Genomic DNA, 11,774 nt, shown 5'->3' with positions numbered 1-11,774 from the left:
ATTAGTCACTTGAGGTGCTGAACCTGGACCAACACTACCTTTCATGATCCAGGAACACCAACACGGGGATATTAGATTGTGTCTTCAAGGCGTCAGCAGTTCGCTCATTGTGCATTGCGACAGTTAATCACTATCACACATTTCAGTCTCTCTTTTTTAACACTCTCATTAGTAATCACTTTCCTGGCTAGCCTCAAAGTTGACTGGTTGATTGACTTCCTATTGCTTTTCCAGTAGTGCCTCAAGCATTTGTGTCCTGGACGAGCATCAGTAAAAAGAGGTTTCTTCCTGTCAAAATGGAGTTTTTCTTTCCCACAGTCGCACTTCGTTTAAGGAAGAAACAAGCTGCATATAGTAAAGAGCGTTTTTATTAAACATAAAAGCAAAACAGAAACACTTCTTTATTTTAAGAGTACGCATGACAGCCACTTAAAAGTAGTACGGCATCGTCTGATCGTCTTTTATACAAATAATTTGCATAGCAATAGTAACATGATGAACACTGTACAATGCATGAACACGCAAACACACGCATACTTTAACTTGAAGAACATGGTAACATACAGAACTTGTGGGCCTGTGCATAATACGTCTTGGAAAGTAAGATTTACAAACACATTTTAAATCCAGTAAAACACACACACACACACACACACACACACACACACACACACACACACACACACACACACACACAAGTTAATAATCAGGATGTTTTTTTTCCCCCCTAATCTTTAAAAATGTATAAAATACATGCTATAGTTTTCTCAAAGGTAATTAACGTCTTGCAAACAAACGCCCACATTAAAAACGCCTTTACATCAAATGGGAATTATTGTCTTATTATAATATTATGGTATAAAGGACAGACTACACAACACATAAATATTAAACATATTCACATTTTATATACATGTTTCCTCTTGAGGGAAATTTGAAAAATACTTTCACTCATCTTAAGCTTCATTTTCCCAACTTCTGAACCAGACACGTCACTAAGAGCTCAAGGCTTTCTCCAAAATGTCGATACTGAGCAATGGCAGAGACGCAACTTCAAAAAACACCCTGAAAACATATTAAAAGAACCGATCGTTAGCCAAAAACAACATTTTGAAATTATTCTAGCGCCTGTAATCTTTCATGAAGACTTACTTATGTGAGTATTTGTTCTTGATGGCTCTCAGTTTATCATCAGGAGGTGCTGAGAGCATCGAGTAGATTCTCCTGACAACGGGCGCCAAATCTGACGCCTGATAGCCCGAGTGAAACTGCAGGATGGGAGACTGCAGGGAAAAAAGAGCAGCACTCATTTAAAAAAAGAAAAAGAAAAGCCAGCCATGTTGAACCCCTTTAAAGTTATTAAAATCCAATACAACATTACACAAAGATAATATTACTTCTAAATTGCCAAAAGCTTACAGGAGATGATTCTGGAAGCCGGCGCAGGCAAGAAATGAAATTACCCACCACCCCTAACAGCAAAATGGAAGCAATAAGGGCTCAATTTTACATACAAAAAACAATTTATATTTAAATTGGGAGGACTGTTCAGGAGACAGAGCTGCAAATGAGAGGCTGGTAATGTCGCACGAACTGACACCGCATCAGATTTAACAAAGTCTACATTTAATGGAAAGGATGGAAATAACACGAGGAAGAGAAGCTTCTTCAGTGCTGCAAACATTACACATGTTAGAACAGATCAAGTAACGTCATTAGATGGTGTTTACTGTAGAAAAGAGTGCTTTGTATAAATCATTCTGAGAAAAAAGGTTAAAAGTTGCCAGCAACCAAACCCTTCCCCTGCTTCATAGTCAGCTATAATAATGCAAGTTGTTTGTATTGCTCAAAACTTTGACAAACAAAAAGCAGTCCAGGTGTCTTTACTTCAAATGCCTTATGTTACCTTTACCAGGGTGACCAAGAACATGCAGACAAAACACATGTTCACATGTCAGATTTCATCCACATTTTCCAGTCATGTGACCGACTCACTACCCTGAATGGGCAAAACTTTCCTCCATAATAACGGGCAATAGTGGACAGTCTGTAGTACTGCAGGACAAAAGCATTAAGCTTATTTTTCCACCTGACTGGAGCCAAGACTACTTGGATCATCCATCCGTGGAGGAAAACAAATATATGAAGTGAAACTATGGGTTTTTGGGGACTTGGGATCCATTTTTATATTTAAATCCCTGAAAGTGGTTGAGTGACATCTACATGCATCTTCTACAGATTCCCTCACCTTACCTTGCTGCTAGGATGAAAGCATGTACTTTTGATCTGGATGGGTTAATAATGCCGGCACGTGACAGGTGAAGAGCAAGAAATTGTTCATTGTTACAGCAAAAGCAAACGCTACATAGCTAGCTTAAAAAAAAAAAAATTCAATTCCATATTAATAATCTAGTACCAAATCACAACAAATGTTTCCTCAAACTGCTTGACATTATAGGAAAAAGACCCTACAGTAATACAGAGAAAACAGAAAACACCCCCAAAATGACCCCTTATGAACAATCAAAAGGTGATAGAAGAAAAAGTCCCTTTTAACAGGAAGCAACCTTTGGTAAAACCAAAGCTCAGGGATGGGCAGCCATCTGTGAGTGGGGGTGAGGGGAAGAAGAAAGCACAAGAGACAAGTGCAAGTATGGGACTATTAATTTGTCACATTAATGTGGTGTCATAACAGTAAAGCTGACAGAATTTTTCCAATGTTGGGTAAATAGTGTTTACGGTGTAAATGCCACTGACAGCCTTGGTCGCTGTTGACAGCAGGGATTGGTGCAATTTGGCTTGAAAGGGAGGAATAGGACAGGTGTGTTCAGATGTTGGTGCTGTACTCATTTCTGTAAAGAAATCTGATAGTCCAGCAAGCTTTGGCCAAGTTAGACTCAAAGACTTCCAAGGACTGGGCTGGAGGGCGCCGTGTGGGTATATCCCAGTAGCTCTGACATCGTGTGAAAACTGTGGATTGTGGTCTTCTATTTATAACTTGAGTATCTGGGTATTGACAAATGGCCTTAGTAAAAACTCAAAAAGAAAGAAAACCTAACTTGCCAAAAATCAACTTAGGAGAGCGAAAACACTAAAGATCAGTGTCAGACTTTAGGGAAGTATTTTAGACTGGTCCGTTAGTCTAATGCAAGCAAGACAAGGAACAATATGGAGGTAACCTACCCATCCTCCCAGGTCTTTGGTGACCAGCGCCATCAGCAGGCAGGCCGAGGCCACCAACGAGCCTCTCTCTGGAACAAGGTCCATCTCCATGAGACTCATCTCGCAGTAGTAGCGAGCCAGAGTCAGCGTGTCCATGCTGGCGCTCACGCACTGCAGACACAGCCACAACAAACATTCTCGTGAGATGTGAACGCAGGTCGAGTCACACAAAAACAAACAGAGAGCTGCAGTCAGTGGTGGAGTAACCTCTCCTGGTCATGCACACCTTGGCATAGCGTCTGAGGAATCGATACGGGATGGGGATGTTGATGTCAAAAGACAGCGTCTGCAGGATGCTCTCCTCCATGGAGATGAGCTCCTCCCTTTTGTATGCGTCGTCACAAATGTACAAGAAGTCGTCGACGCAAGGCGGGCTGTGCTCCTGCGGGATGGTTAAAAAACACGAATAAGCATTAGGTTGAAACCTGATTGCAATTCGACCGTCCCCTTTAATGCATTTTCGAGTCCTGCAGTCATTTCACTGCGTATGCACAAGGTCAGGTCTCACAGTCCGTTTGATCTCATTTCTGTTTCATGTTTTGAGCCTCTGGATAGTTGCTCCCCTTCAGTTTTCTCTACGTGCACTTCAAAATAAAAGCCCTAGGCTGTAACAACTTTTACATGCTTGATCTAAAGCTGGAAAAGCTCATGCCAACTGTGCCCGACATCAGAGGAGGCTGAACTTCTACTCTGGCCGCGGTTACGACAGAATAAATAACACTTTTCACCCATTTCTAAAGACGTACAGAGCTTGAAAGCACCGAATGTCAAAAGTTTGTTTTTTCTGAAATTCAGTACGTCCTCTGACAACCTTTCTTCTCTGGCTGGGTCTTCTATATGTACACTCTGGCCACTTCATTAGATACACCTGTTCAACTGTTTGTTAATGCAAATATCTAAAGTGTGGGCTTGGGGGGGCCCCTGGTGGGCCGCAAAGATACTGCAGAGGGGCCGCAATTTAAAATTAATTAAAAACTGTGTACAGCTACATAGTTTACAGATGTATTTTCTTATGTAAAAAGGGAACTTAAACTGGTAATAGTAGGTGGTTAGTTTGAGAGATAACTCATTATGACCTAAACTCACTGCCCTTGTATTGAAGTTTGCATCATTTTTTTGTAATAACATTTTCAAGGAAATCCATCACTGTCTCATGTTTTTTGATTAGATGGTATTTTATGTTTTTTTTAAAGCACTCAGCTTTGTAAATGGCTGATGGCATGTAAATAATGGTCAAGACGATCTGCTGAGAGTCAAAACCGAGGATCGGAGCGGAATTAGAAAACCTGCAGCCACGCTGTAAAGAAGTGTGCACTGAGTGCGTGTCTCTGTTACATCGAGGAGCCCTGATAGGTGCAGTTAATCAACCTGGGATTGAGACTCCGTGACTTGCCTCCCAGGAGCACTTAAGAGCTGAATATCTCCGTTCACGTGTGCTTTTTATCCTCACAGCCTTGTTTTTTTTACTTTTCACCATTTAAATAAAAAAAATAAAAAAAACAACAACTATTTTTTAGAAACACATTCACCTTACAAGCAAATGATTGCGCTCTGTTCCCATTAATAGACTTGTATACTAGTTTAATACCTTTCTTTACCATTACTTACCATAGCTTGTGAGACATCCTATGAGAAATTTCAGACTCCCATGTGCCACAGTTGGGTTCTCACCTCAAATTTGGAGGCTACGAGCATGGCGGTAGAGCCAACGAGCTGCAGCATCTCCCTGTGGACCGGGGTTTTAGCCAAGTAGTGGTCCGTCATCTTTACCGCCAGGTAGAGGGTCTCATGGTACAGCTCGAAATTCTCCTAAATAAAGGGAGAAACAAAGTGTCACTCAGAGCAAGCAAGTGTTTCTAACACAGCAGGAATGCGACGTTTAACTAACACCTCACCTGTACTTCGACCAGCCAGTCAATCAGGATGGCCCTCATCTCTGAGTTGAGGCTGGGCTGCGTGGGCATGTAGTTACAGAGGACAAACTTCTCCTGCGGACGATAAAATTAAAGAGAAAGGAAATGTAAACAAAACCTGTGTATATTTAAATTTATTTAACTCACAAAAAAAGAAAAGAAAAAAAGTCCAGTGCGATAAAGGCTTTACAATTTGTCTCACCTCTCTGTTTTTAAGGTAGTCAAAAATATCCTTTGCATACTCTGGACACATGTAGCAGTCCTCAGAGTTCTCAGAGTCAATGTCAAACTCCTTTGGGATCTGCATGGATGGGTGAAAAGAAAAGGAAACAACTCAGGAAAAGCTTTTCACAGCGTCTCTAGCTTTCTATAAATCTATAATTTCCCTTACTTCTTGTCTCCGAAGGTGTGCCGGCACTTCACGGGCAGCAGGAGACGTAGCAGCAGCAGCCTGCTCTTCTACAGGAGCTGCCACATCGACCAACGTGTCCCCTTCCTTCTCCTCCTCCTCCGTATCGGTCCTCTCTCGCTCGGATATCGTTCCCTCTGAGCTCACAGACGACGACGACCTGCACGGAGGGAGAGAAGAGGGGAATTAAAGAAGTCTGCCACCGACTGGCGCAAGGCATGAAAGGGGAACAAGAAATTTAACCTGAGGGTTATTAGAACAGTTAAATGGACCTACTTTTTCAGGTTAGCTAGGTTGCTTGCAGACGCTGAGGTGGAGCTGGTTTTCTTTGCAGTCTTCTTCCCTGGTTCCTTCTTCTTCCCAGGAAAGCTGATCTGTACCTTATGAGCCTGGGAACATGACGAGAATTAGTTTTAAACATGGATCCAGTTTGTGATACATTTTACTTCAGACTCTTACAATTTGTCCTTTTATGCATGAAACAATTTCAAAATGTGACTCGAGTCCAGACAAATATTCCACACAATCGTTCTCTGACACACCGCTGGTTTGACAGCAAGCGTTCAGGTGATTGTGAGGTGAAAAAAAAACAAGCAAAATGTTTGTTTCACACCCCCGCCAGGCAGCCGAGGACACGTTCACACCACAGTGCAGATCCATCACACACTGACGCACTAAAATGTAGGATTAGTGTGTCGCACAGGCTTCAGACACCACCCTGACGGAGATGGGATCGGTGAAAATGTTTAAAGTGGATTTTGTTTGAAACTTCAAATTGCCCAGCTTTATTAAAACATGTTTTGTTAAGTGACACACTTTCTCATTTAAGAGTTTGCCATTTCTTTTTATAAGAATTTTTCTTTATTAAGAAACCACGCATGTTTCAGTTTAAGCATCGTTTTCAATAAATTGCATGCTCAAAAAAAAAGTTTTCTCACTCCTATTTCTTCATCATGTTGAAGCTCTACTTTGAACCTTATTAAGATCCAACCATGCAAAATATGATTTTTTTTTGCCATTTTTCAAGTGATCGTAAACATTAAATGGAACTGTATCAATACGCCCTGTGATATCTGGGATAGGCTACAGTCCCCCAAAGACCTGAATTAAATAAGTGGAGAAAAATAAATTCAAAAAGTCCTCATACATGAGAACAGAGCTAGTAGCTGTCTGTAGAATACACCAAGCAAAGACTGAACACTCGAGCCAGGCTGGACTAGGCTGGAAATGGAGTATTTGAATTAGTGACACCACGTCTCCTACTGCTACTGTGTGCTAACTGTGCTCAGACCACTTTGATGGAATCCGTATCTGACGACTGTACCTTGTGCAAACCGTATGTGCAGCTGTAAGTTTTGATGGCAGCAGTAATGTCAGCCTTACATCAAAAGCAGAATAAAGTCCGATTTAAATGTTAAGAAGTCGACGTCGTAGCTGGCATTTATGCTCGCGATGGTGCATTACATGTTTGTTACCATATGGTTGTCATGGTGTTTTATATGCAGTGCCAGCCAACGGCGGGAAATGCCAGGAGTAGGGATGGTATCGTTTAGGTTTTATCCGATACCGGTGCCAAATCGGTACTTTTGAAACGGTGCCGGTGCTTAAACGGTGCTCGAACCGGTGCTTAAAGAATGGAGAACACAAACTTTGTCCAAAAACCTCTCATGTTCAGCTGTTTTTTTGTAAAAAGGTAACAATGTTAGCCTTTTCTGCAGCTATAGGGCATATATGGTATGGTATGGCTGGAAGCAGTGCTTAAACAATGGAAAAAACACAAACTTTGTCCTAAACCTCTCATGTTTAACTGTTTTCCACTTTTTCTTTGGTCATTTTAGCCTTTTTGGCCAGGCTGAAGGGAGTATCTGCCATCAAACAAGAGGACAGCCGCATGTAACTACGACGGTGTTTGCTAGTTCACCTTACATGCATTAATTTAATAACGTGGTTAGCCTACTCAACGTAAATTACACACGAACAACATTAAGCTACTCGCCCAGAGAAGAACGGCTGCTGCTGCCATCATCATCCGTCATCATTTCTGCTACACTGGCAGGGCTAGGGGCCAGGACTCTCCTCTTCGGGTTCTTGGGGAATGTTGCTAACTCCGGGACCGATAACAGGCACCACGCCCGTAGTAGGTACGGTGCATTTCTCGGCTTTAAAAAAACGCTACGTTGCCAGGTGTTTCATCAGATTTGAGGTGTTACCTCCTTTGCACAGTATCACCTTAAAGTACTTGTTGCAGGCTGCTGAGTTTGCATCTTTGGCTGTGAAGTACAGCCAGACTTTTGACAGCTTAGCCTCCTTTGGGCATTTTTAATCTGTAGCTAAAAGAACGTACGTACCTGGGCCCGCCTACTATGCTTGCAAAGGTAAAATGATTGGCTAGAATCTGAAGTGTATGACATCTGAGGAAATAAAGCACCGAAATGTGCGCTGCGTTTTGGTCTGGTTACTACCGTTTACGTCAGAACCGGTGCTATAATGGCACCGGATACCGGTACCCATCCCTAGCCAGGAGTTTCATCCCTCTTCTGAGTCCTCGCTCATTGTGATCTGATGTTTTGGGTTGTAATATATTTGTCCCTCAAGTTTTTTCCCCTCCATCTTCTTGTACAAACGCTCACATCACTCTCAATAAATTTTCTCAGTCTCTCTCCCTCTCCGTGAGTTTGACATTTGTGAGTCTTTACATGGATGCTGTGATTATTATTCATTGTACTGAGAAACTGTTTTTCTCTCACTGATAAATTCAAAAACTGTGGCAGAATGAAACAGGAGGAATCAATGCTGAACAAGCTGATCACAATGGTTGGGCCATACCACACATTTGTGTCGAGAGGAAAAGAAGTCAAGGATCATTTTATATTTGACGTTAGCGTGAAAACTGAACTAGGCAAAACAAACAAACAGTCCCACTGAAGCAGGACTTATAACTTTCTTATATGTCAACACAATCAAATGGTTAAATGTTGACAACTTTAACCTTTCACATACAAAAAAGCACACAAACTAGGAGCCCATGAAATCCTACGAAAGGTGACATCAACTGTCAGGAAGTTCAATCCCGACTCTTGATGAACCATCTTTGCGATAAATATGTCTCTTTGTGTGCTTATTGAAGCTCTGATCCTGCTGTTAAAGCCCAAGTCACAACCTTTAAAAAAAAAAAGAAAGAAAAAAGTACTTACATTGGTGATATCGATGAAAGCAGTCCTCTTCTTGGGAGCTCCACGAGGAGGGGAGGAGGACCTCTTAACCTGTGTCGCGTCCTCCTGTATGCACAAACAGAAAACACACCACATATATAAAGTTTTGCACAGTGCATGGGCAAAAGAAGCCTCGTTGCGTTGCATTGCAAAGCAGGCATCATCATCATCTCCATCCTTCCCATGCAGCCTTCAGGTGCAGCACTACCTGCTGTGTTTACACCAGAGCGAGCCACCAGAAGACACATGAATGCACGTGCATTTTACCTGGTTCTCGGACGCTGTTGCATTCAGTTTGGGTATTTTGCTGCCAGCGGCCGCTGTGGGTTTCCTTCCCCTTGGAAAAGGCATGGCTCACTCCCTGACGGTTTCTTCCTAAAAACAAAGCTCTGCAGCCGCTGCTCCGTGTTCTGCTACAGCAAAGAAAAGCACGCAAAAATAGCGGGATGATTAAAAGGAAACAGTAAAAGAAAAACAAACAGATTTAAAATTGTTTTGAGATAACGTATATGGCTAAACATCACATGCAGAAACCCTGGTATTAAAGCTTTACGCTAAGAGGGCGGAGTTTCTCAGGTGAATCGGTTGTGTACTAAAATTTTAAAAAATAGAACGCCAAAATGGCGCAGATAAATTTGTTTATCCTACCTTATGGTATAAAACTTTCTTCTTTAGTCCGGTGACTTGTTTTAGAGAAGCAAAAATGCATATAGTTTGGGTTACTAATCCGATTCAACTGTGTTGTTACTAGACGAGAGCTCAAACAAAAGTGGTTCAGCCGAGGATCAAATCTGCTGCGCTTCGCTCTCATTGGATAGAATTTGAGTCTGGCGGACCAATCAGGACGTCGCTAAGGATGCAGGTTGCCAAGGAGCGCTGGTTTTATGTTAACAGCTACGCCCGGTGCGTCGACGGATACAATTTCAAAATAAAAGAGTTAAAAAGATCATTGATTGTTTAAAAAGAAAAGGCTCTATTTTATAATTTAACTAAGGTTTATTTTTAAAATTGGTATTTTCCTATTTAATTAAGGAAGCAAAACTTACGGTTAGCAGTTTAAACAACTACAGCTTCTGTGCCGCCCAAATCTTTTTGACAATATCAAGCAAACTCCAAAGGAGGAGCTTTCGCTATTTTCAAACCACCAAGCAACCAATAGGAGTTTTAAGCATCGAGGCTTGTATTTTATTGACATTCATATGGTTGAAACACGCTTTTGATCTTGAATTTGTACGCTAGTGCATATACTCAACACACATATATACACACATACCATTTAATATTCAATATTTGTTTTAATTCAAAACATCTTTCTACTATAACACTGCTGGGGTAGCTGTGAATCAGGAAGTATACTGAACACCATGTTGCTCTTTGATCCCTTCATTGGAATATGAATGTGTATAACTATTAGAGAGAAAGCACTTAAGCAGAAGAATAATTTGTATGAATGGGTGTAAATGAGTAAATGAGGCATGTTGAATAAAGTGCTTTGAAAGTATGATAACCTGTATCCGGTTGTTCAGTGATGACGCGACGAATCCTACTTCCGGGTCTAAAGTAGTCTGCGTTTAATATGGCTTTTGTGTTGTTAACATGTTTAATGTTATGTATTTTCTTCTATTTGATCTCAAAAAGCTCCTAAAACAGTCAGTGATCACTGTTGACCTCCCTCGGCTTTTATTACCGCTAATCATTTATTTAAGCTCAGTTTTTAAAACCTTAGGATGTAACTACAGCCCAGCCCATGCAGCAGTATATGAATGACTAACCTCGTATTGTGGATGGATTATCTCAGTTGTTCTCCTGGCTGAAGTTTGGTCCTTTTACAGCATCCTGCCATGCGATTACATTTGTTCCTGACCACCGAGAACACTCACGTTAACTTTTATCGAGTGGAAAAAAAGTTAGCTTGTTTATATTATGCTAACATAGCTGTGTCGCTAGCGGTCACGTAGCACATCATTATATACCAGCTAGCCCAACTTCAGTAACCCTACAAACGTCACTGCTGTTTAGTTTTCTGTCTTCATTTATGTTGGAAGTGATAAGAAAGCTGTACGTTTTAATTTGTTTCCAAAACCCCGCAGTCAGGGACATGCTATATTGTATTTAGATAGAAGCTAGCGAGCTAACATCCTGCTAACTTCTAACTCCGTTAAATGTCATAAATTCCGTTTTCATGGATGCCTGGATGTTAAACTCAGTTGTTACACCTGGTAGAGCAGAACACTGATCATTTTATTAAAGATGAAAGACTTTAGACAGTTTTTCAACTCTCAGTAATGCCATAGTGATCGTTTGATATATGGACCCGCAGCGGAGTTTAGACCCAGACACTGCTAGTGACGTCAGACTGAACAACCGGATAAGAACCAGTCCATTTACCATAACAGATTAAGGCCAGTGTTATGCATTTATGTCATGTAGCTGAGCAAAGGATGCTGAGCACATTTATATTTCAACTTTAAGTGCTCAAATTTTGATGTGTTGGAAGGCAAACATGAAATCTAAACTTACAAATAAACTAAGCCATGAAAGAAAAGTAGAAAGAAAAGTAGAAGTGTTATTAAATAAGTAGAAACCTATAAATCTTTATTGCCTATGAATGATGTGTGGGTGGGCAAGCTGGAGGTAGTAGTGCTAAATATGTTAAGATTTAAACTGGGAGTTACCAGAATGGACAAGATTTGAAATAACTATGTCAGAGTGACAGCTCAGGATGGAGACTAGAGGCTAGGCTGAAATGGTTTGGACATGTGCAGAGGGGAGCAGTGGATATACTGGCCAAAGGATGTTGAAAATGGAGCTGCCAGGCACGAGAAAAAGAGGAAGACCACAGAGGAGATTAATGGATGGAGAGAAGGAGGAAATGCAGAGGACTGGTGTGACAGAGGAGCATGCTATTGATAGGGTGAGATGAATACAGATGATCTGTTGTGGTGACCCCTAAAGAAAGCTGCTGGAAAAAAAAGAAGAAGAAGATTGGTTTAGTTTTAGTACAAAAATAGTTTTAGT

At 41.2% G+C, this 11,774-nt stretch overlaps 1 protein-coding gene across 2 annotated transcripts; it reads right to left on the bottom strand.

The window, feature by feature from the left end:
* Positions 1-353: 353 nt before the first annotated feature.
* Positions 354-9,600, bottom strand: ccnb3 (cyclin B3). Of its 2 annotated transcripts, none has more exons than XM_085264404.1 (12): positions 9,405-9,600; positions 9,024-9,169; positions 8,739-8,822; positions 5,821-5,933; positions 5,527-5,704; positions 5,338-5,436; positions 5,118-5,210; positions 4,894-5,031; positions 3,449-3,604; positions 3,184-3,333; positions 1,153-1,283; positions 354-1,065 (listed from the first exon to the last, which is right to left on the bottom strand). In XM_085264404.1, the coding sequence occupies exons 2-12, from the start codon at positions 9,105-9,107 to the stop codon at positions 996-998; spliced, it is 1,296 nt and encodes a 431-aa protein (XP_085120530.1). In that variant the 5' UTR covers positions 9,108-9,169; positions 9,405-9,600; the 3' UTR covers positions 354-995. The 2 variants fall into 2 exon arrangements, with proteins under 2 accessions (XP_085120530.1, XP_085120537.1); XM_085264411.1 differs by having other exon boundaries at positions 9,024-9,166.
* Between the last annotated feature and the right edge of the window lie 2,174 nt (positions 9,601-11,774).

Source organism: Mchenga conophoros, linkage group LG3 (genome assembly GCF_057382185.1).
Source record: "Mchenga conophoros isolate Kocher_MC1m ecotype Shallow Benthic linkage group LG3, M_conophoros_male_GT1.1, whole genome shotgun sequence".
Taxonomy (NCBI): domain Eukaryota; kingdom Metazoa; phylum Chordata; class Actinopteri; order Cichliformes; family Cichlidae; genus Mchenga; species Mchenga conophoros.
Note: the sequence above shows the minus strand (reverse complement) of the source record. Positions and strands in the feature narration are given on the sequence as shown.

Bases quoted from the DNA above. Each gene is read 5' to 3' on its own strand.
- ccnb3 (XM_085264404.1), bottom strand. From the start codon at position 9,107: ATGCCTTTTCCAAGGGGAAGGAAACCCACAGCGGCCGCTGGCAGCAAA. The intron at 5,437-5,526 runs GTAAGGGAAATT...CCATCCATGCAG, and splicing joins CACACCTTCGGAGACAAGAA to ATCCCAAAGGAGTTTGACAT. The intron at 5,211-5,337 runs GTGAGACAAATT...TATCGTCCGCAG, and splicing joins ACTACCTTAAAAACAGAGAG to GAGAAGTTTGTCCTCTGTAA.